General features: G+C 36.0%; 1 protein-coding gene across 1 annotated transcript in view; it reads right to left on the reverse strand.

Moving 5' to 3' along the window:
- The window catches only part of LOC102808909 (unconventional myosin-XVI-like), an 85,787-nt gene extending 72,083 nt beyond the window's left edge, over positions 1-13,704 (reverse strand). Inside the window, exons 1-3 of the mRNA XM_085496483.1 lie at positions 13,433-13,704; positions 6,491-6,726; positions 2,386-2,456 (exon numbers count right to left, since the gene is read on the reverse strand). Coding sequence (XP_085352609.1) covers positions 2,386-2,456; positions 6,491-6,713 — 294 coding nt within the window. The 5' untranslated portion in view covers positions 6,714-6,726; positions 13,433-13,704. The remainder of the gene's footprint in view (positions 1-2,385; positions 2,457-6,490; positions 6,727-13,432) is intronic.
- Positions 13,705-25,480: the final 11,776 nt, after the last annotated feature.

Here is a 25,480-nt window from a genome sequence, read left to right on the forward strand (position 1 = left end):
TTATTATGTAATAGACAAGGACTGAAATATAATTATGAATACATGTATGTTGTAGTCTTAAAATCTCACTGGTGTGAACAATGAGTGAGAAAAAATAATCATCATACACCTAAAATTATTCAATATTTCCTATTTTTATTCAATATTTCCTATTTTTATACGGTATTTCCTATTTTTATTCAATATTTCCTATTTTTATATAGTATTTCCTTTTTTATTCAATATTTCCCAAATAGGAAATATTTCACTATTTCCTATTTGTTCGTTATGATATCAAATGAGTTCTTGTACAAATTTGTGAAAGAAAAGGAAATTCATTTCTGCAAAACTGACTGAGGAGAAATAAACATGTAATTATTAGGTACAAAGAAGTGTATATTTCCTCAGCTTGCAGCAGATAAGACATGAGCTACACTCCTGCAGTTACATTACGATTGTTCTCAATAATAAACATGAAAAGGGCAGCAACAAGCCACCATATATAACTCAACTGTTTTCAAAAGCCGGCAGTCGTCGCACTGCGTTCTGTTCAATATGGGACTCATAGCAAGTATACAACGCATGTGAAATACATTGTTTATTTACATGAAATTCGAAGACACACGCTACGCGACGCCCGCCGCGCTTTAAACATATTGGCTTTGGGTTTTTCTGCAGCCAAATTAGTGCACAGTATATCCACATACCAAAATAATACTATAGACATACTGGTATATAAATATTATAGAAATATAATATTTTCAAAATATCAATAGACACTGTTACTACAAAAAACTACTGATTACATATCAAATCACCAATACAATTCCTTGTATTATATTAGCATTACACTCCAGTATGTTTAATTCTGAGTGTGTACTATAATGTGAATTTTGAATTTGTATATTATATACACCAAATGTGTTATAATTTATTAAAATTGATTTTTTATGATGAAAAAATATACATAGCATGGAGACTCAATGAGAATTTGTAGCATGAATACTGTTTAATATACATCTGATGTGGATGGGGAAGAGAAAAAACAAATAAACAACATAAAATCATTACATAGCACTGTAGCCTTGGCGACAATAGCAACAAATTGATAGAAATTGATGTCCACATATAACAAAGTAACAAGTGATTGATAACAATAGCTATTTACATAAAAGCAATTAAAAGTGCATTTATAAATGGGCATAATTTACGCTGGTAACTATTTTGTCCTGACTCTATTTTGGAAAACAAGCCAACTTAATTATGTCATTACTGTAGAACATGTCTTTTTCGCGAGCATGTCTTTTTAGTGAATTTAGCGAGAGAAATAATTCGCTAATTTAAGATGTCGCTAATGACTTTATTATAAATTCAAAATGGTGGCCAAACAATGCTTTTTCTCCACGCGCACTTTGTAAACAACACAGAAAACGTAATAATCTGGAGCGCTTCCTTATTACACTTGACAGTTTTTCTTTGTTTTTATGGAGGTGATAACTGCGCATTTGTTTTGGCAGGCGACAGACAAGTATTGTGAAAACAGGAAATCAACAAATATACAGAGAGATTCGCTAAATCAACATTTCACTATTACGTCATTTTACCACAATTCGCTAAAATAGTATGTCGCTTTTTCAACAGTACATTCACACAGTATTGATCATTATTAACCGTATTCATGAAAAGTCTTTTAACAAAATACATTTTTATCACCACAACAATTGTGTTCATTTGCTTGCTGAGTGAAATGTATGACTTGCCGGTAATCAAATAGTTAACTTGTCTACTGGAAAGTAGTGCATCAAAGAAAATTTTTTTTTTATATATTTGCAACATATCCAAAATATCCATATTTAATACTATCATAAAGTCACATGCAATAAAATATCAATAACATCTTATGTCTGATCCCTCTCGACTTAAATTTAGAAAGATGATTCAATTTATTGTGATTATATTGCAAAGTACGTTAATTAAATTAAATCTCCATGTGTGCCAAAAATAACATGCTATTGTTTGAGTTCTTAAAACTAACGACTATTTACAGAATCCGACTTCTTTTTATTACATCATAGTAAACACCAATGAAGAATCTCAATTTCACCATACCCGGTACATACAAAATAAGTACATCAATTCATGTTAAGAAAATATAAAGACAATGCAAATGAATTGTTCATGATACAATGATATACCTCAGTGAAAATAATGTTACAGGTATGCGAATAGAAATTAACATTTAATTAATTATTAATAATTAACACTTAATTAATTATTATATACGTATAATAATTTGCATATCCCTGGTGTGAAAATTTGATAAAGTAATTTAATTAACGATGTGTGGAAAGTGACACATTATCTTCACCTGTATATTCACAATACATGTATATATAGCTGGCTTACCTGGTGCAAGACACTGGTTCCGGTGACCGTAACCGTGTTCGGATCCACACCCCGATCCATCAAAGTCAACACTGAGGAGAAAGCAGATTTCCACGTGAATCGCCATGCCATGGTTAAATCGCAGCATCTACAACAATCCCCTTTCAGCGATTATGATACGGGATAACAATTATGAAATTAACGTGAGCACACTTTCTTGACATGTCACCATTGCACAGTAAAATCCAAATTACAGTTGATCATTAGGACTCATCCATTTCACTGAAGGGTATGGCAGGTAGTTTCTTGCATAGGGTGTGGCATTTTGAAAGACTTATCATTTTTCAGATTGGCCACTAGGTGGGGCTATAAAAAGTCAAAAGATCATTGCAGATGCTAAGCTCAAGAATCGATACCACATAGCGAAAATAATACTCAGATAACAATTTACGCTGAAATGACCTATCTAATGATTTTTTTCTTTTAAACTGAGAAATTAACGAAAAAAAAAATTTGCAAGGATTTTACATTATTTGAAATTGTTTTTAAATTCTACAATTTTATTAAGAGATTGTAGGTAGGAGTTAATTTTACAAAGGCCACTACATTTGTCTGTCTAAAATTACTACTGCTATATGAAATGAAATCTACCATCCATACATCTGTCTCTCAAAAAGACAGTGGTTGTCATCCTGTAAAAATACTTTATTTTAGCTGGAATTAATTGTTGCTAAAAAAGACTTTTTGAGTGTTTTGTATTTAGTCTATTTTCACAGATTTTTAGCAAGTTAAATGTTAAACATAGAAAACAAGTCATTGTCAATGACACGTCCCCGTTCCGTTCATATTTGAGTGACATATACATTCAAAGCAGATCATGACCGAAATGCACCTGCATATGTACAACACATTGTGCTAAATCTGAACAAAATCCATCCATGCATGACTGAGATCCGGTTCTGGAATTGTGAAAATACGTGATTTTGATGCATTTTCGGCCTTAAAATGGCCATCATTCCGCTATTGTTAAGCAGATCATGAAACAAATGCACATATCTATTTGTGACATGATGTACCATGTGTGTGTGAAGTTTGAACTTGATCAATCCAGACATGTCTTGGATACGGATCCAGAACTGAATTCTTTAACAAAATGGCCGCCAGTCGGCCATTTCGAACTTGATCCGAAAAAAAAAAAGACGTGCATCAAGGTCCTATTATGTTTAATGTATGTACCAAATTTGAACAAAATCCATCCATGCATGACTGAGATCCGGTTCTGGAATTGTGAAAATACGTGATTTTGATGCATTTTCGGCCTTAAAATGGCCATCATTCCGCTATTGTTAAGCAGATCATGAAACAAATGCACATATCTATTTGTGACATGATGTACCATGTGTGTGTGAAGTTTGAACTTGATCAATCCAGACATGTCTTGGATACGGATCCAGAACTGAATTCTTTAACAAAATGGCCGCCAGTCGGTCATTTCGAACTTGATCCGAAAAAAAAAGACGTGCATCAAGGTCCTATTATGTTTAATGTATGTACCAAATTTGAACAAAATCCATCCATGCATAACTGAGATACGGGTCCGGAATGGTGAAAATGTGCGATTTCAATGCATTTTCGGCCTTAAAGCGGCCCCCATTTGGCTATCGTTAATGAGATCATGAAACAAATGCACATACATATTTGTGACATGATGTACCTTGTGTGTGTGAAGTTTGAACTTGATCAATCCAGACATGTCTCGGATACGGATCCAGAACTGAATTCTTTAAAACAAAATGGCCGCCAGTCGGCTATTTCGAACTTGATCCGAAAAAAAAAATGACGTGCATCAAGGTCCTATTATGTTTAATGTATGTACCAAATTTGAATGAAATCCGTCCATGCATAACTGAGATCTGGGTCCGGAATGGTGAAAATGTGCGATTTCAATGCATTTTCGGCCTTAAAGCGGCCCCCATTTGGCTATCGTTAATGAGATCATGAAACAAATGCACATACATATTTGTGACATGATGTACCTTGTGTGTGTGAAGTTTGAACTTGATCAATCCAGACATGTCTCAGATACGGATCCAGAACTGAATTCTTTAAAACAAAATGGCCGCCAGTCGGCTATTTCGAACTTGATCCGAAAAAAAAAATGACGTGCATCAAGGTCCTATTATGTTTAATGTATGTACCAAATTTGAATGAAATCCGTCCATGCATAACTGAGATCCGGGTCCGGAATGGTGAAAATGTGCGATTTCAATGCATTTTCGGCCTTAAAGTGGCCGCCATTTGGCTATCGTTAATGAGATCATGAAACAAATGTACATACTTATTTGTGACATGATGTACCTTGTGTGTGTGAAGTTTGAACTCGATCAATCCAAGCATGTCTCAGATACGGATCCAGAACTGAATTCTTTAAAACAAAATGGCCGCCAGTCGGCCATTTCGAACCCGATCCCAAAAAAAAATGACGTGCATCAAGGTCCTATTATGTTTAATGTATGTACCAAATTTGAACAAAATCCGTCCATGCATAACTGAGATCCGGGTCCGGAATGGTGAAAATGTGCGATTTTGATGCATTTTCGGCCTTAAAATGGCCGCTATTCGGCTATCGTTAATCGGATCATGAAAAAAATGCATGTGCATATGTCCCATATAATGTGTGATGTATGAGTGAAGTTTGAACTTAATCGGTCCATGCATGTTCGAGATACAGGTGATCACAGACGCACGGACGCACGGACGCACACAGGGCAAAACATAAGTCCCCGTTCGGACGCAGGTATATTCGCTGGATTTAGTTTTCACTGAATCATTCCTTCAGCAAAAATAGCATAAATAAATTCCATTACAATTTGGTCTTTTGATGAAATTGGATGCAGTCTTAGTTTCTATATTAATAAAAAACAAAAACAAACAAAAAATGATTTTCTCACATTGTAATATTTTTTAAATATGGAATAACAATTAAATCTTATGAACTGCCATTTGCAGTTCAAGCAGCAAGTAAATAAATAATGATTTAATCATGAAGGCATGTTAAGAACCACAACGTAGAGGACGATATTGGGTGAAAAAATTGGAAAGTTACAGTATCAGGAAAATGAACTGGAAATCAACATTTTTTTGCATGCTGGGAAGGGAGGGAGTTGAGAGAGGGAGTTGAGAGAGGGAGTCTCTTTATTAGGTAAACAGATGACATCATTATTTTTTAGTAGCACAGTTTCACCTTCTTGATACACTTTTTTATTTGGTATTTATAAATATTTTTTATTACCCATAACAAAAAAAATTACAGGACTTACAGGAATTACAGTCTTATTAAAATTATGTCTACTTGATGCAAGACTAATGAAGAAAAACAAATAAAAACATAAAATGTTTAGCAGAAAAAAAAAAAAAAAAAAAACGGTAAAAGGCAGTACTGGGATATATCATAAAAAAAGTGCCATATATGTAGCCAAGTAATTTATTTTAACAACAAGGCTGCAAATTGTTTTCATTTTATGTTAACTTTATTAATACTTAATCAGTATTTATTACAATATTTTCTGAATATTAATAACAAATTATCTAGAAAGTTTGATTTTGTAGACGTTTTGGTCATGTTTCTCAGTTATAGATTGAAGAGCAAAATTCAAAAATAAAAAATATAATAATGTAATTATATCTCCAAAGAAGAAGAGAAAAAAAAATCACCATCCACGTTATAAAGGGTTAAACAAACGTGAAACAAACATAACAAGTGTACCGGTACATCAAAATCTAATCTGTGTTTATTACACTGTTTTTAATCAACAGTTATGCCCATACCGTGCAGCCAGTCTATTATTTGACATGGTGAGAAAATATACGTCTTTTAACTGTCAGCGGTTAAAGTGTGTTGAACTCTAGAGAATTCAAATATATAATGTGTTTTTCATACTAAAAAATACATTTTAAGGATTCTAGCAATTCCCCAAGCTCGCAAAATACATGTATCCACACCATGTTAATAAAAAGGAGTAGCGGTTGCCATGACTACATGTATGTGGGTCAAAATTTGAATGTATTTGAATGTAACCATGGTGCCCATGTTTGCGAAAAAACAAAAAACTGTGTTGATACTTACCTTCAATATCATCAAATCGACTGACCGCATCTCGTAGTTTGTCGAATTCGTTAAAATTTACTTGAGTTTTCTTCTTGTTGTGTCTCCTGATTCGGACTGGTACATTTTTTTCGGGTCTCTCCACTTGGTTGTATCTCTTTATCTGTTCTTGTCTCAGTTTCTTAGCGATCTTCATTCTCTGGCCTTTCGGCAAAATCTCTAGAATAGACTGGTCGATTTCCATCCTGCTAAGCCAGCTGGTTTAACACATGTAAGAGGTCAAAGTTCAAAACTGGGTTAAAGAATTAGTGAGGAAATACAACCATAATATGCATTACATAAATACTAGAGGGTGGAGACAGCAAGTATAAAATAACGTCTTTTTTTTAGAGTTATTTAACTTTACATAATGAATAACAAATCGTTAGAAAACAATAATGAAGTATACAATTTACATTTTAGACTGACGTGCGGTAACAGGTACACATACACTATAATTAGCTCAATAGAACTCACAGGAATATATGTTACCATACTAGCAGAGAATCACGACAATATTTGGAGTAGGTAAACAATGAGTCAACGCAAACACTCCTGCGCTATGCACATATCATACAGGTGGGTAGAGATGTCAAAAGGTCAAATAATTTAGGGTGGAGTAAATTTACCTGCAGACATATACAAGTATATATATGTACATGTATGTGTTAAGGTAGAGTTACTTTTAGCGGTGTCTCTCTGTTTTCGGGTGTATGGAAGAGAGAAAATAATATAATAATTTTATATAATTTATTCACATAGTTTAAAATTTTTTTTTATTTTTGGTAATAATTGAAGTTAGATCTGAATGCATGTGTAAATAGAAAATGTGACAGTACTATTGGATTTACATTGTACAAGGGTATATGGTCAAGATGCTGTGAACAAAAATAACTATATACTGTATTTTTTTTTGTTTATAGTAGCGCATAGATTATGTAAATTACAAAGGTGTTTCTGTGAGGAAAACAAGTAACATAGATCAATGGTTGATGTAATTTTCAGGTTGTATGCGCTTAGAGTAATAGAGCAAATATGGTACATTATTAAAAAAAAAAAAAAAATACCGAAAAATTTGAATAATGAAATTTAAATCATAAGTGGTTTATCATTATTTTATTACCAACTGATTACTAGCATTATATCAATAATCATAATATTTTTTTGAAATTAAAAAAATGGTAATTGAGACCAAAATGACTCAGGTTCAATAAATCAGTTCAAGTTCAATCAGCATGGTAAAATGTGAGTGCTACCTATTCGTTTTCTAGTTTCCCAAAAACTATTTTATTAATTAGCCTAATTAGTAAAATTGGTCAAAAATTATATGAATTTGAGGACAGTTTATTTTTGATGATTTTGTCACTCATTTAAAAGTACAATATGTAAAAATGAAGGAAATTACAATATTTTTATTTTTGTGTAGCATGTGATTTACTTTAAGAGAGTATGTAGTGACAGGGTTGTACTTTAAAATGGCTTAACAATGATGCTATATCATTCTAAAACCTTTAAATGGTAGAATTAAGATATATGACAGGCAAAGGGTCACTTAACATAATAGACCTACTTGAAAGGTTAACAACACAGTTGATATTTCATTGTTTGTAGAGAACTATACACATAAGTGGTGTTCATGTTAGAGATCTCGGCATGTACAAAGTGGTCGACAAAGTGGTCGACACAATTCAAAATGTATATGTGAATGATCAAGATTTTATCTCGATTCTAATCCAATCCAATCCGCCTGGCAGGATGGTCAGCTTGAAGAACCGGGTAATACCCTAAATTATAACTACCGGTACTTCACCCCTTTCTTTGCAGTTATGAAAAAATCTTTAGTAGCTATCAATAACATATTTTTAAAAATGTGTTTACAGTAGGAAGAAATCAACACGAGAACCCTCTATAGTAACAAAAACGCACCAAGAATGCGTGTAAGTCTAGTGATGACAGACATACTAAACTGCAAAGAACTCTGGGAAAGACAATGGTGTAAAACATGAATATTGGGTTGACAGATTTTGGCACAAGCCCCGGCCGTACTAAGTGTACATAGTTCAGATTAATACACAACTGCTGTAATCCCTTTGATTATTGAAAATGTTCGCCAAGTATTGAGGTCTTGTAACTTGAATGTAGCTATAGATGCTGCGTTATCACTATAAATGTATGAGGCGTTTGCATCGGTTGTCTATTTCCAACACTGATTTACCGGTATAGCACTTCTCTCTTGTCATACGCTACATGGGAATTGGAAACTTAGTTGCAACAAAGGAGTACAGATGGAGGACATTTTTTGAGTATAAGTGAGCCCACCTATAGGGACAGGATCAGGAAGTTGGCAACTTTAAGGTTGGAAAGTTGGGCCACTTTTCAATTTAGGTAAAACAAAAATAAATACATTTTGCTTCTCATCATTGTGCTCGTCTATTTGAAACCTGTATCTTGCAATTTTTTTGTTGTTGCAATTTTGTCGACTTGCAAAGTGCGCCACAGGTGGTAGAATGGGGAAATGTTTGTTTTATATTTCAAACAATAATTTGTCATTAAAAATGGATGTTTGATGCATGTATTCATTTTAAAAATGCATCACCTCCTAAATTTTCAATTAGTTTTTTCTTGGATGAAAAGCAAAAACTTTTTTTTTGGCCTTAAATTTATATTGTCGACCAATTGTTGTTTGTAACATTTGACATGTAAAGAATAATGTGTACAGTAATTAATGCAAACAGCAATATGGTTTTTGCAAATTATCTGTATTAGAAATTTCTTGCCAAAAGCTAAACATCACCGAGCAGTTCTGTGTATTCTGTTGTGATTGAACTTTCAGCATCTTAGGGTGTCATCATGTGCCTTATCGCACACGTTATTTTGTTTGACAATATGCAGATGGACTGATATTACAAAATAAATAGCCATTAGGTGACCCTCCCTATGACTACCTAGCTAATGTTACCACGGTGACAATGTGAAAATATTTTTTAACCTTTACACCACCAGAATTTGTGATGAAAGGAGAGAACCGCTGGTGAAAAGGTGAGGTTAATTGAACGGAATGTATGATAAGGATTATTATAGTAAAGACAAATAATATTAATGCCAAAATACTTGAACTTGAGAATGAGACCACTAAACCTCTTTTAGTGGTGTGAATCTGAGGGCAATCAATTTCAGGGGAAAATCTGCCAAACATGAAAATGACTTGTTAACATTAGAAAGAAAATATTTTAATATTTTGAAAGGCACCTCAGGCATCTTCTGGCATCTGTCAATTTTTTTGATCTAATTCTTGCCCACAACATTTTTTTAAACAGAATCTAGAAAAAATCTGTTTACTTTCTCCCGAGATTCCACTGACAGTATCCCTAATTCAGAATCTCACTCGCAAATAAACTTCTAATCAGAATCTAACAATAATTTATTCACTTTCTTGCTACATTTTGCTAACTCAACCCACAATCAACACAACATATTTCCCTCATGCTGTTACAAATTGGTAGCTGAGAATACAAGCCTTCGATTCTGCAGCATAAGTACCCCGAGATAATTGCTGAATCGATCATCTAAACTTCAGAATGTCTAATTTTCCATACTTGGTCCAAAACTAAAGTTGAAATTTGAGAAGTATCCAAGTGATATATGTAAAAAATATCAACTAAATGTTTGCGAGAATATTTGCCAGGGTCAGAGGGTGTGAGATTCCCATTAAATATTTGTATGCAAACTATAGTGAAACAGTAGGAATCTGATCAGATTCTTGCAACAAATTAGATCCCAAAACTAGCTATTAAACAAGCAGCCTCTCGGCTGAGATAGCTCCGCTGTTAGCAATGCACATTTCAATTAAAGAACAGAAGATATCATTAGAAAATGAACAATATGCATAGTATCAATGCAATGGGACTTGCTGTTTTCAACAAGAATTCAAAAATATCATTTTTCACCATAAATGATTGTGGTTTTTAACAAGAAGAAAATATCACTTTTTACCAAAAATGACAAAAATATTCAACAAAATTAGAGAATTAAAGATATCATTACAAAATGAATAAATCTGAGAGAGGTCCACATGTAGTACCTATATATGTAATATCAAAGCAATTGGACTTGCGGTTTTTAACAAGAAGTCGAAAATATCACTTTTTACCCAAAATGACAAAAATATTCACCAAAATTAGAGAATTGACGATATCATTACAAAATCAACAAATTTGAGAGTGGTCCACATGTAGTACCTATATATGTACGGTAATATCAAAGCAATTGGACTTGTGGTTTTTAACAAGAAGTCAAAAATATCACTTTTTACCAAAAATGACAAAAATATTCACCAAAATTAGAGAATTAAAGATATCATTACAAAATGAACAAATCTGAGAGAGGTCCACATGTAGTACCTATATATGTAATATCAAAGCAATTGGACTTGCGGTTTTTAACAAGAAGTTGAAAATATCACTTTTTACCAAAAATGACAAAAATATTCATTAAAATTAGAGAACTAAAGATATCATTACAAAATCAACAAATCTGAGAGAGATCCACATGTAGTACCTATATATGTAATATCAAAGCAATTGGACTTGCGGTTTTTAACAAGAAGTCGAAAATATCACTTTTTACCAAAAATTACAAAAATATTCACCAAAATTAGAGAATTGAAGATATGATCATGAAATGAACAAATCTGAGAGAGGTCTACCCAAGGTACATATACACCAAGTATCAAAGCATTCAGGCTTGTAGTTTTCAAGAAGAAGTCGAAAAAGTAAAACATTGACACGGACGACGGACGCCGGACGACGATGGACGACGGACAATCACTCATATGATAAGCTCCGCTCGACAAAGTCGACAGCGGAGCTAACTAGAGAATATACATGATTGTATTTTTTCACAAAATATCTTTAAAAATGTTTAAAAATAATTGTATAAGTGTTTTTTTGAAACAGAATCTTTGCTCTGTAGTTAAATATATTTACTGTATCTATGAAAAATAGTTTTTATCATTTGAGCTAATTCATAATTTATTAAAACTCACTTGCCTTCTATTTATTTTTGCAATATTTTTTTGTTAGCCTTATTCACTTTACATTGTTGTTGATTGGAATAAACTACAAATTTTACAGTGCCCAATTTTCCATGCTTGGTCTAAAACCAATGTTGAAATTTGAGAAACATCAAAAGAGATCAAATCATAGCTGTATTATGGGATACCGGTATATTTTGTTTGTTTGTAGAATTTGATGTATGAAGTACGGTAGTATGTGCTGTATACCAAATGCAACAAATACGATCAGAAAATGTTTGAGCAATAATGTAGAATCAGTGATGATAGAATTCAGAGGCTTAGGGCATTAATAAGTTCAATCGAAGTTGCTCACGAAATTGCATGCAGTCTCTCTAATCGAAGATTTGTTTGATGTCAGAGGATTTGTTTGATGAACTCCAACTTCTCAAGTTGTCGTGTCCTTTTCTTTCTAAATTTATACGTGTTATAGGAAATTGTATAGCTTTCGTTGCCACTGCACCCACGCAGATTTGCAACATATGGAACATTTATACTTCCTGGGCTAGTTGTTCTCAGAGCATTCAAAAGCGGGATTTGAAACAGCATTGCAGATATTTCAGATAAAAAATAAATCAGTCAGGTTAACTCGCAAACACCTTACCTTAGGTTGGTAGTCCTTGCGTTGCGCATGTGTGTCATTTGTGTTGATAAACATTGATTTTCCCACAATTCAATGCGCTCTCCAAATGGAAATTACAAGTATGAGGTTTGAACTGGGCGTGACGTGCATTACGTTAATTACCGCCCGTGACTCCTTTGATACCTTCCAATCACAGTCAGCTGGCGCACAAGTGATAATAAAATAAATGCAATATTTATTATATGGGGGCCGCCATTGTCATCAAAAATTGTTATTCCAGCTCAGCAGCCAATCAGCGACGTCCTTACAGTTAGATGACAATTTCAGTTTCAAATACGCCAGGAAAGTGTTCTATGTTCTTTGTGTAATTAGGTATTCGTATTTAAGAGATTTTTCCACACAAAAACAACGAATTCGGCCGAATGTTGTTACCGGTTGGCTTAATATTACCCCAATGGATCGTATGTGAAAGATTGGTATTTTTGTCTTTATTTGGAGGAATCTGAAAAACGTGTTTCACAACTTGTCTCTTTCTTTAGTTTCATGCCGTTTTCAAGATGGTGGTCCCCATATAGTAAATATTGCATTTATTTTATTATCACATGTGTGCCAGCTGACTGTGCTTCCACTCACCAAAAAAAATACCAAATGAAAACTTGATAACGTCTCAATTTGTACTCGTTGATCTGCGCAACATTCAAAGTCACCATCTTTGTTTATATGAGACACATATACTAGTATCTTGAGCATGCGTGGCGCGACAACTACCGCCATTTAACTGCATACGGTATTCAAATTCATTGCTTATTTTACTATATATATATATATATACTTTCAATAAGATAATACAACTTTAAACTCCATTACCAAGGTACTTAATATCTTGCGTACTAGTATCATTTTGGTAAAGCCAGACAACGTTTACACATAATTTTTTCCCACGATTTATACAATGGGTATACAAGAACTAATAACAACAGTTCAAACTTGAAGAAAGCTGAAAGCGGGAATGGCTGCAAATAATCTTGATCTCGTATATAGTAAATGTGTAACCTCCGCTGTGTTCCCTCGATCATATTTTACAACGATAGAGCGATCTCAGTAAACAGTACGTGACTGACGAAGAGTTTATCATAATCTCGCAGTCATGATTCGTCGATCCATTGGTAATCATTCAGCGTTTAATAATACTTCACTTTCGCTTTCATAAAAGCACGGTTACTAAAAAAGAGTAACCGTGATAAAACCGTATGAAACTTGGGAAACTTACAGGTAACAATACGTCCCGTCTTCACTATAGAGACTTGACTTTCTGGTTTTCACTTTACAAAAGTATACAATATCGTAACAGCACCATTGCTTATTATGAATACAGACAGGTAAGTCAAAGAACCCGGAAGTACCAAGACACGAAGCACCAAGACATCCTTCATTCTCCACCTATTTCTCGACGCTTGGGGGCGCTGGTGCATATCTCTGCATTGTACATGCTAGCCCTGAGTACAGTCCTGTAGGTTGGTCTCCTTCCGTTGATCATTCGGCCCCCACAGTCCTGAGAAGTCGCATAGACCGAGGATTCGACACCCGCCTACAAATTTATGGCGGAGAACCGTTCTGCAGTTTTCATGATTGTAACCAGCTAAAACATCTATCGACTAATCTAGCGATCACAAATACCTTTTTTGTGGCCGAAAAATGAACCTACAGCACTGGAACGTTGGCGAAAGCAAGTTTTACGCAACGAAACAACGTTTTGTTTATGAATGCGTCAAGAACAAGATGGCGGCGTATATTTTCGGTTGACGTTGGAAAATGTCGATTTGATCGACCCTAGTGGGAAATCTTATGTAATTTCGCTTCCAGTTAAGGTATTTAGAATAGTTAGACGTATCGACCTGCTTATTTTTTAACTGCAAAGCTGAATGCCTCTTAAATCGCCCGATACACTCTTTCACAATAGTGTCGAATCCCCGGTCTATGCGACTTCTCAGGACTGTGGGGGCCGAATGATCAACGGAAGGAGGCCAACCTACAGGACTGTACTCAGGGCTATGTACATGCATGAGGTTGAGAAAAAAAAAATGAAACTGAGCGGGCTATTTGATAGTTATAAGACATGTCAATCAATAACTAAACATATTAAATACAAAGCTGATTCCAGCGAGCTAAATACTATACAGAATATTTAAATAGCTACATGACATTTTAGAGAATTGACTTAAATGTATGAATTAAAGCGGGCAAACGACAATAACAACACACGCTAAAACGCAAAGACTCATGGGTAGACGCTTGTTTGTAAACAATGAAACGCTATGGCCATCTGGCACATGCGCAGGTGATGACTCCCCCAGAAGCCTATTCATAAACGCAAATACGCAAAATTTAATTATTTTGCAATAAATTGTACTCCCGGGCAATAGAAAGATAATGGCCTAAAAAGTTCGGGGGTTACCAGCCTAATTTCGAGAAAATGGAAGTTATATTTTTAGTTTGATAGTGGCCATTTTGTAAGTATTACAACGCTTTCATCATCATAGGTCCCATCATAGTATATATATTGTGACTAATGGGGTATTTTTCGTTTTACTGAATTATTTCAAAAGTCGAGTTTTAAAAAGGGCCTCTAATATTCCGAAAACCATGCTCAAGGTGACTTATTATTTTCATATTTCACAATCAAGATTGTATTTTACTGTGCATATTTACTGTGTTTATTTGAACTAAATTCATGGCGACTTTTGTACAACATATTGTTGTCGTTTTTTCTCAATGTCTAAGAGATGTTCTTGTTTTGTTTGGCATTTTTTTCATTCAAGGGAAACTTACTCAAATAGTAGTTGCAGACTTTATATAACATTTAACCAGCATGCATTTGGCGTCTTGAAATTTGAGAGTAAATCAGCGAACAACCGTTTTTTACGATAGGAAAACTTGGTAATCCTATCACAAATGTAAAAGTTGCTACCACAAAATGGGACCAACAAACAACTTCTTTTCTTTCATTCCCCATGTAACCATAAATATGAAAAGAATATCATCCCCTGATTATACAACCTTTGAATTAACTAACACTTACATCAACACTTATTGAAAATAATCTTGGCACGGATTTGGAGATATTCGGTAGCGCATGGTCCTTTGTGGAAGGACTGTGCATAGGTGTCGTCAGGTTACCGTTCGCTGATCGTGTACCTTAAAATACAACAATGTTACCGATATGACTGATATACTTTACTGTGAGCTTAGAGTGTACTGGTTAAATTATATTGCCTGTAATGAGAATAAGAGCTGAATGAAACAATATTGTCTAATAAGATTGTGTATGTGGAGGAGTACACCATGGATGTAGTACATCCATGAATACACTCAATAATTAGTTCAAAGGAGTATTTTCAAACGTTGTTTTCTTTGCCTCTCAATTGTCGTTTCCGTTTATTCAGCCAAAGATACCTCGTTTACACGGCAGCATTTTATCGAGATGAGTTCGGCTCCGAAAAATCCCTGGGTTAAGCTTAGGTTGTACTCGGCTCCAACATGGCCCTGCTTCACATAAACGGACCGTGACCGGAATCACGTACTCTATCGTCCTTTTTTTCAAATTACGCTCCAGTGAGATCATGACCACAGTCACTTGGGGCTGTAAATCAATAAATACTTTTTTTTTAGAGTCATCCGCTATACGCATATAAATAAACAAGTTATGAAACATGGCACCTAGGGAAATCGACATCATGTCGGTATCAAGCAGCCAGAATCAAGGGGGATTCGCTCAGAATTCTGAATTCTTAGCTTGTACCATGGAGGTAGAAAAGATGGTTGTACATAACCCAGGACACTGTGCTCGACAAAAATAAAATACATGTAGTTTGAAACTAGGACGCTTTGAAAAATTACAACCAACCTACATATGCGTGCTTTTTGTTTTTTACCAATACTTCCAGAGTAAACCGACAATTGATGTTTAATGATTGGTTGGTCAAAATTGCCTTAAACCATTTTAGATTCAAGGGTAGCATGACAAGGGCTTTGATTGACGATGACCACCAAAATGAATACTAGTATTTACCGACACTCCTTGCAAGAAGGCGTGAACATTGCGTATTCGCAGTATTGATCTTGCCGCCGAGACATACACTATTCTGTTGGGCGTTAGTGAGTTCTGATGCCGTCCGGTCGGCGAGGGCTTACTCACGCCATGGAACTAGCTCCATGCTCACGCTAATTCAAGGACAGAGAAGATAAAATAACAGTTCCATGTAAACTCTTGAGATTCACTGTTACGTAACACTGACGCTAAATAAACTACCCTTTGTTATCTGTTTATAAAGAGGAGTTATGCTTTATGCATTGTATCAATAGTTTGACAGCCAGTTAGCACCCCGAGTTAAATAGCCACTTTTGTGGCGGTTTGTAAAGTAAATAAATCATGTCAAATTACAACGAAGAACAATACGAATAATTTATTAAGGAGGGAACCATGGATGTAAATGAACAAACTATTTACCTACAAATACTAGGCCCATGAACAAACCAAACCTCCCAGAAGACTAACGTTTGTTTTCATGACTATGGCGTTGCTAGGTGTTAAGTCATTCTGTATTACACCACCTCCATGATTACACCCATATTTGCAGGGTAGTGCATTACGAAACATCACGTCTCATAATGTTGTATTGATACACCGTGATTAATATACTAGTTCAGAAATAACAAATATAATACACACTTCATTTGCTCAGAATTGTAGAAATATTGGTAATGTCGGATGAATGGACGACCAGAAACAGTCCACCCATGGATTTTTTTTCTTTCAGATATTTTAACTTGTTCAAACTTGAGAAAATTTGACTGACGCATAATTCTTTCCCATATGCCATCTTTTCGGAATTATACAGTAATATGTTTTAATATTCTTCGTCACCCCCTAATTAACAGAGATTTATGATAATTCAAATGAATTGCGTTTTCAACGTTCAAGATCGTAAAAAAAATAAAATAAGCTGAGAACACTGCTTCTCGGTTCGATCTATACTTTCCGATACCGAGTTGACTCACGGAAATGTGTTTATTTATTGTCACCTGACATCACAAATATGCTTGGACTACATGTACAATTCACTTCTCTATTTTCTACTTTCCACCAATTAACAGGGGACTATCTGTTGTGCAGTCGGGCGGAACGAAAGCCGAGTCAACGACAAAGCGTGCCAAGATCATCGAATATGCTTGGACGGACCATGGAAGTAGCTCCTTTCTACCTCCATGGACGGACCATAGAGTTGTTTTAGTTCCATGGACGGACTTGTTTACCACTTTCAACTACGGACTAATTTGTAGCTCGAGCCGGCTCGAGCCAAGTTCGGCTCTACTAAACCCTCGGGGTTGAATTCCGATAGGGTTGAGTCCCGACATGGCTCCGATCGTGTAAACGCATCGGGGCCCAACTATCGGAGCCGGAATCACGCCCTCAATCGTCTTTTTCGAATAACCTCTCATTTCAATTATGGCGGAGACAACATCTTTCATAATTTCACGAAATTTCCGGGTTGAATAAGAGGTACGCGTCCTAATATATAGTAACGAATTATTGCGATAAATTGATAGCTCAACGGGAAACAGAAAATGGCGTACGAAATTATGCGACAAAAACTCGAAAGAACGACTGAACGGAAACTTTTTAAAGACACTAAAGATAAAAATCGTAGAAGCGATCACGGTACGATGACGTGTTCCTGGTAGGTTTAGATTCTTCCATAGTTTCTCTATGATAGATAGAGAGAATCTGTGATTCTTCCTAGTAGTTTAGATATCACTACAGTTGAATAGTTACAAAATGGTAATTTTGCATGACAATAACTTGAGCGAATAGGCTGTATTAGACGCATTTTAGCTGCCGTGTTTCCTGTTTATTCGAGATACTAGTACCTAAATCGTAATACCAGTCATTGTCTTTTCTACCTCCATAGTCAGGCTCTTTTTTCTCCTAGCCCAACAGCATCATGCCATGTAAAGAAAAAACACAAGCACGACACTAAAATCGTTCTCAGTCACTAATTATTCAAGGGCACTGTTCCGTTCGACTCTGATCGAACTAAATCGAACTCTGGCAGATCTCGGTTCTCGTTCGGCTCCGATCGTATGAACGCATTGGAGATAATCTGCTGTTAATCCGTGGGAGAAGAAGTTCGGCTCCGATAGAATGCTGCCGTGTGAACATAGTAAATGTATAAATCATGGAGGTACCTCCATGTATAAATGAACTATTGATGAGATTGAAGCATTGGATACGCAAGATCCTCGTGCATAGAAAGGAAAGACAAATTTTGTTTTATCATGGTTATATTTTATATTTATTAAGTTCAATTTAATTTAAGTTATTCCACGTCCCCGTGGTCAGAGTAAAACTTAGTGTCTATGATTTAATGGTTCATATTTATTATTTGTTTAGTTAGACAAATTTATATTTTTTTTCCAATTTCTTTCTTTTAACCAAACGTTTGACTAACAGTTATTGTCATTTTTTCAATAAGTTGAGATGTTTTTCTCCCGAATATGCATAAGCATTTCGAGGAGGCATATTTGCAGTGGCCATGTGTTGTATTCCCGAGTTTCATGTGTATATGTTCGAAATGTGGCTGTGTTTACATAGATTATTGAAGTCATCTCAAAGTTGCCATACCTACATAATTTGACTCTGCTGTTACCACCCGATCGTCCCCATATCAATACGCAAACCATGAATACATGTACCAACAAATGATTACATTCGTTGCTTACCATTACACTTTATTTAGGTCGTATGCCGACTTTAAATACCGTGTTAAAGTAACGTCACCAACGAAACTCGTGACATTATGCGTTGCCACAAAACATGAAATCATCGTTGAAGCTACTAATCACAGCCCCTCTATATAGGGACTGAGTACTAACACAAAACAAGTGGTGGCGGCACAGGGGGGAGGGGCAGGACGACCGCTCCCTGGAAAAAATGTTGGGGGCGTCGCCCCTCTAAAATCAAACTGAAACCCCTTGTGTCAGCAAAATTTGCCCCTCAAAATGTAGAAAATAGCGTTTCAGAGAGTCTTCGGCCCAAGGTTGACGAGCTGGTCTTGCCCCTCATGCACAATTTCGTGCCGCAACCTCTGACAACTGTCCTAGCATTTTATATTTTATTGAGAAGCTTGTAGATTGGCACATAGTGAGGATGACGTGGTTAACTCTGTGATTTCCCAACAATTCTTGTTATTTACCGGTGCTGGAGAAAGAAGAACTATATATACATAGTCGTGTTCAAAAACATATGTAACTACATTTTGTATGTTGAAATTGTTTGTTCTATTAAGAGAAAGCGAAAAGTATTTGTCGCAGCACTAATTCATTACTACTTTCACTAAAGGTCAAATCTGAAGTCATTCTGGATTATTTAAATACCATGAGGGATGTACGGGCACCTCAAACACGTATCCAAGAGCGAGTTGTGCGGGCATGTGTCATGAATTTGTTTTTGCGTATCTGTTGACCGACTTAATTAGTTGATTATTAGCGAATTGCTGTGTTATTTCTGTCATCGTGTAGGCCTATTTGAAGTTTTGGACGGAACTTGGCTCAGTGGTTTGGAACTAATTACGAGATATCCGTCGCGATTCTGACAGTTGGTATTCCACAGTTATTAATGTAGTGAACGATTAATCAAAAGATATGACGTATTCAGTACTTAGTGTGATTGGCTTTATGATTGAAAGTTACGCCCTAGAGTCTTTTTACTGCATTGTAATTGATCAGAGTTTTGAAAATGAATAAAGAGAGTTTGAGTTGGTCTTGGCGAATACTCCACGACAGACGCAGTCCTGGAGAGACTTGGGGCGAGCCTTGACGCAGTCTAAGAGAGTCTTGGGTCAGCCTTGCGATATAGTCTTGGGGACTTTTCCCCAGGGCGCTGTGTCTTATAGAGTGCTCCAAAAGATCGACTAAGACGAGAGTTGAAACGTATTTCGTTGTGTGTGTCTTATTTGACTGTAAAGTTAAAGTGACTTTCCCGATCCCGTACCTCAAGGGGACGAGATAGAGAGACGAGACGAGTTTCCCCCCTGGCAAGTGTGGAGAACCCCAGAGAAAAGAGATTTCCCCCTGATACATGCATAAGTCACAACACTGATTTGTGCGTGTCGATCTACTTTCATCTTATTTTTGTCTTTTTTATTTTGGTGCATTTAAAAATACGAATGGTACCACTATTCAAAACTGCATTCTTTGTCCTTTGGTTACTTGATAATGATATCTTACAACATATTTGACAGTACACGAAGACTTGACTTACGTGGCATCTGCATACCGTCCAAACATTCTGCGTGCCCGTACAACTCGCCCTCAGATAAGCTTTCGGTGCACCCGTAAATACATGATGCCATTCACGTTCGCCTTACGTAAACATCATTGTTTATAATCCCAAAAACAATAAACGATGGTGGCATCTTTGTTGATTTTAGATTTACAGAAACCCCTCCTACAACAACGCTAGAATATAGTGGCACACAGCGCCGTTGTTGTGCCTTCAAATTTTTAAATCCAAAACTCCATTCCATTCACTATGTAAACTAAATGTAAACTGTGAAAAAAATAATCCAAATCCGAGTATAATTTGTGCATGCACCGGCTGCTCTATGGTCGGACCATGGAGCTATAACAGATATATAACTCCATGGTCGGACAAACATGACATTGAAATAGAACATTATTAATAAAAAAAAGTCCGCCGGATACTGGACACAAAATCAGATTCTCAAATTTATTTGTCTTCCGTTGTGTCGGTTCATGGTAAATGGGAGCTATGTGCTGCACTTCGGTACATGCGTTTTCCTGGTAAGCCTAGTGTTCTTTGGGGGGATTTATTCATCGTCATTATTGCCGTTCGGTACACGACATTACGTCAAAAGTTGATTATATCGTTATATTTAATTTTCCAACTATCAACAACGTAGCTTTGAAGTTATGGTGCAATTCACTGTCGTTTGTCATGTTCTTACTAATTGTATAGTGCAGCAAATATGTTCGAATAGAGGTATTTCTTGGATGAAACCGTAATAATTGAAAGGCATAGATTCGAGTCTTCTTTTCATTCTATCAATCTGGCTTTCACACACAGGTCACGTGATTGCGATCGTTCCCTATACTATTGATTCATTATGTGTTATATTCAATGTTCGGAGTCATTCGAAGTTCAAAGTGGCGTTTGATTGCGTATACTAGTATTGTAATCGCACAATGACATCACACAGAGATAATACAACAAAGAAAAATGAAATATTCGGAATGTTAAAATTACAAAAGAGTTTTTATATACATGTATTACAAACGACGCATGAATCAATACGATATTGTGAAATACGTGAATTGAATGTCCAGTGGCGTTTTGTCTTACACTCACCCTGTCGCCCAAACACACCAAGAGGACTAATTTATAGAGTTTCGGCCAGTGTTTTGCAGAATGCGGGTTTTTTCGTCTTTGCACATGTTTCCTCACAAACAATAACTGGTGAATACGATTAGTTTATTTATGTCATTGTGTTAATAACTTGTTAATACATTAATAAAGCCTTTATTGCAGCCCCCTGGTACATGGCACGACAAGCACGGCATATATATTGTCATCTACTAATAACGTGTGCGTTACGATCACGACCTATTTATTATTTTCTATTTTTTAAAGGGGAACCGCTCAATCCCATGGATTGCACCAAAGAATCATGGGACACTATTGTTTATGTTGTTTACAATGTTAATCTATCTTTTGTTATCCATTGTTATTTTAATCCAGAAAGTAAATTTGTTGTGAAATTAATCTTAACTGGAAGGTGCCCCTTTAAATACGACTGAAAACAGAAAAAAAAACACAGAATGTGTTATCGGGAAAGCCTATTGTTTTCTTTCGCAGATCATTCTGATGATGTCGGAAATGATAATACACACCGCGTGACGATTACATTGTATATATTTGTAGATTGAATAAACATCTGGGGGATTAACATTTTAGTTTATTCAAACTGTGATTGACGGGTATTTTGCATATATTAGCCGCTATTGTAAAACAGCGTTGTTCACGTGCGTGTCACGGTACATTTCGGTCGCAAAGAACCATGGGTGAAATTGTTAGCGCATATATTCATGGTCCTACCGAGATATGTTCGGAGTCATAAGTAGGCCTCAAAACATCTACCCAGAGCTTGGGTCGAATTAGCATACTCATTTCGGGTGCCATCTTGCTCTCTATATACCCTCGGTTTTGAGAATCAATTGCGGGCACTCACGAACAGACAGTCATAGTTATATATGATGACAAGAAAATCAAAATCTCGGAGCAATAAACGCACTTCAAATTTCAATGTGAATAATATTACAAAAGTCATTTATTGTATGTGTTGGTCGTACTGTAAACCAGAAAAAGCACGTACTTTATTTTTATGATGTCGTTAATGTATGTCACGTACGTACTTCCCCCACCGAAAACAATATGGTCGTATATTTTATCGTAGTTTGCTACGTTCTAAGTTGGGTCGATTGTTGATGACTGTTCAATCGAAACAGTCTTTCAAACATCAATGAGTTCGAACTATGACCGACCCAAGATATATATATCTAAAATTTTAAACTACATAATTCGGTTGCCTACATGTAACAAAACTGTATTTGAAAAAAAATACAGCTGGCTAAATGGTGAGCTAGTAGTTTAATTACCAATGTAAGTGGATAGTATTTTTAGTATCCGCGATACAGTTCAGCACCCTGACTGGCTTGATTACTACTTGATACATAGACCTTAGAAAGAAGGTCTATGCTTGATACTACTGGGCACAGTCCCTCAACACTGAGGGACTGTGTACTGGGTCAGGCAATGTACACACGTACCGTGAACCTATATTCAGTCAGCCGGTGTGTGTATCACTGTGTATTAAAACATGGAACTACTGTGGGGAAAGTTCTGCAACGTTTCAATGTTTTCGGATTTTACAAATGCAAACGCAATAACACGCGTTTTTATTTACCACTAACTTATTATATAGGTACTCTTCCGTTAAAAAAGTCGCTATGGCAGTGCATCCCCGGTGTAAAATTGTGTATTCTCGTACCTAACATTCCTATTGTCTTAAATTTGTATAGTTCAATCTTTTTACTTGCCAAAAAAGGCGTCATCAGAGGGCATTGAATGTACTGAATGTAGCTGAAGTCAAAGGCCTGTGCGTTGACACCAATTGTACGTCAGCTCACTTTTAGGGATTAAACAATGTGTTAACCAGAGTAAAACTACGATCGATCACTGAGTAATCCAACCTCGCGTCCTATGTGTTCACTTAGACTATAGAGAATACCCATCACCATGCTATCACGAATGTTGTTCCCATGCCTGTATCGTCAATTTCATACATTTTAATTTGGCTGATGCAGCTCATTCATCAAACTTAGAAAGTTTAACGGGAAAGGGCGCCGACTATTAATAGCCCGAACGAACAGTCAACAACTTGAGTAAATAAATCAATGCAATAAAGACGTCTAAATTACTCATGCATAACTTGTTTTTACGCGATATTATTTCACTACCCTAGTTGATGCACGACCCTGGATTTCCTCTGAGTCGAAATGTTGCGTATAGCTGTCTTCGTGGGTGGGTCGTAGTCTTTTGTAACTCGACTTCCGGTGTTTCGCCCATTCGATAGATACTTACATTGCGCCTTCGAATCTACCATTATTTTACATGCGTTCGTTTACACGTCGCGTGGGACTGTCGAAAATGACGCGGTGCAATGCCTATGGCGTTTTAAAAGGGTTGGCACCACAGGTATGACTAGTCCCGGACTGGTTGCTACTTTCAAGCTAGTAAATTTGTATTCTCGCCCACGGCACATAGAAAACCTCGCCTGTGTCATGACAATGGTAAGAATTGTCCTACACGCAAAAGAAATTAAAAGAAGAAGCCTTTTTAACCATATGGCAAGTCAGTCAAAACATTTATTACCATCACCGAATTGTTTCTCGTGCCCTATCTATCATTGTAGTAACTCGTCTCCGACCCGTACTTTATTCACCTGCTGTAAAGTGTTACTACAAAAGTAGTTCATAGTACTGCGAACACGTGTGTCAAGATTTCCCCCCAGCAACGAACGAGAATTCTCTATTGAAATATAATATAGTATGGCTAAATGGGTATTCCTCTGCAAACCCACTAGAGTAGTGTTCATTAGTTGTTGTTTGTTTTAAAGACGACCTTTACTTGACCCAAGAATACACATGTCTGACTTTGTAGGTTTACCCGAGTAAGAATCTTTGACAAAGCTGTCATGTGTTCGACAATTAATCGTCAATGCTTTAAAAGGAATACTTGTTTTTCTAGTTTGGGTCTCAGGCGCTAAGAACTGGTGTGCAAATTAATCACGGATTGACATTATACCAGGGGTAAGTGGAGCTTGTCGAGGCTTGTCATTGTCATGCAATGACAGGATTTGGTTACTTTAGTTGTGTTACGTAATTATAGACACCAGTATACTGTGCATAATATATTTTCATGTACAGTAGTTACCTGCATGTTAGGTGTGAAAATACATGGCGTGAATATTTTAATCGTATTTATTACACCACGTGTTAGCAACTATTGTGCGGCTGAAATGACGATGGCCGGATGGTTTCTAAATTTCTTACTCGGGTGTGGGCTATCGTGTATTTTTGCGGAAACCTTTTTATGGCAATTTGCAAAACAATGTATTCATGTCCTGTATTACAAAGAAATGATTTTAATGACAGGCTTATATTTTCCACGTCGTTATAATGCTACGTAGCTAGAATACGTTTAGACCACTAGTCTCAGGTTTAACTGGAACCTCTTAGGGCTAAGCCATTTTGAAACTGGCGGGCGGGGGGGGGGGATTTTGTGAACATTATCCAGTAATTCCAATTGTTGCCGATACACGCCTTGCATTTAGAGAATATATAAATACCAATAGCCAAGCATTTTTTTTTAATCCATGGCAACGTGTATCCTTAGACAGTGTATACTTCAAATTAAAAGAACTAAAGATTGGTAATTAACACCCGCTTAGCTGTTTATTGACACGGATGGGTGTGGGATATCTATAATCGGATCCAACCATCATGATCAAACCATGCGGTTTCATGAAAGTTTTGTGCTGGCCGAAACGGGATGGAAATCGGACTAGTAATACAAGTATTACAAGTAATACAAGTATTACTAGTCTGAGGTTGGACAGTACACGCTGTCAATCAATTTTCAAGGGCGGGGTCAGGGTATGTTTTAGCTCCATGGCAATAA

Source organism: Saccoglossus kowalevskii, chromosome 1 (assembly GCF_978046115.1).
Source record: "Saccoglossus kowalevskii chromosome 1, keSacKowa6.1, whole genome shotgun sequence".
NCBI lineage: Eukaryota > Metazoa > Hemichordata > Enteropneusta > Harrimaniidae > Saccoglossus > Saccoglossus kowalevskii.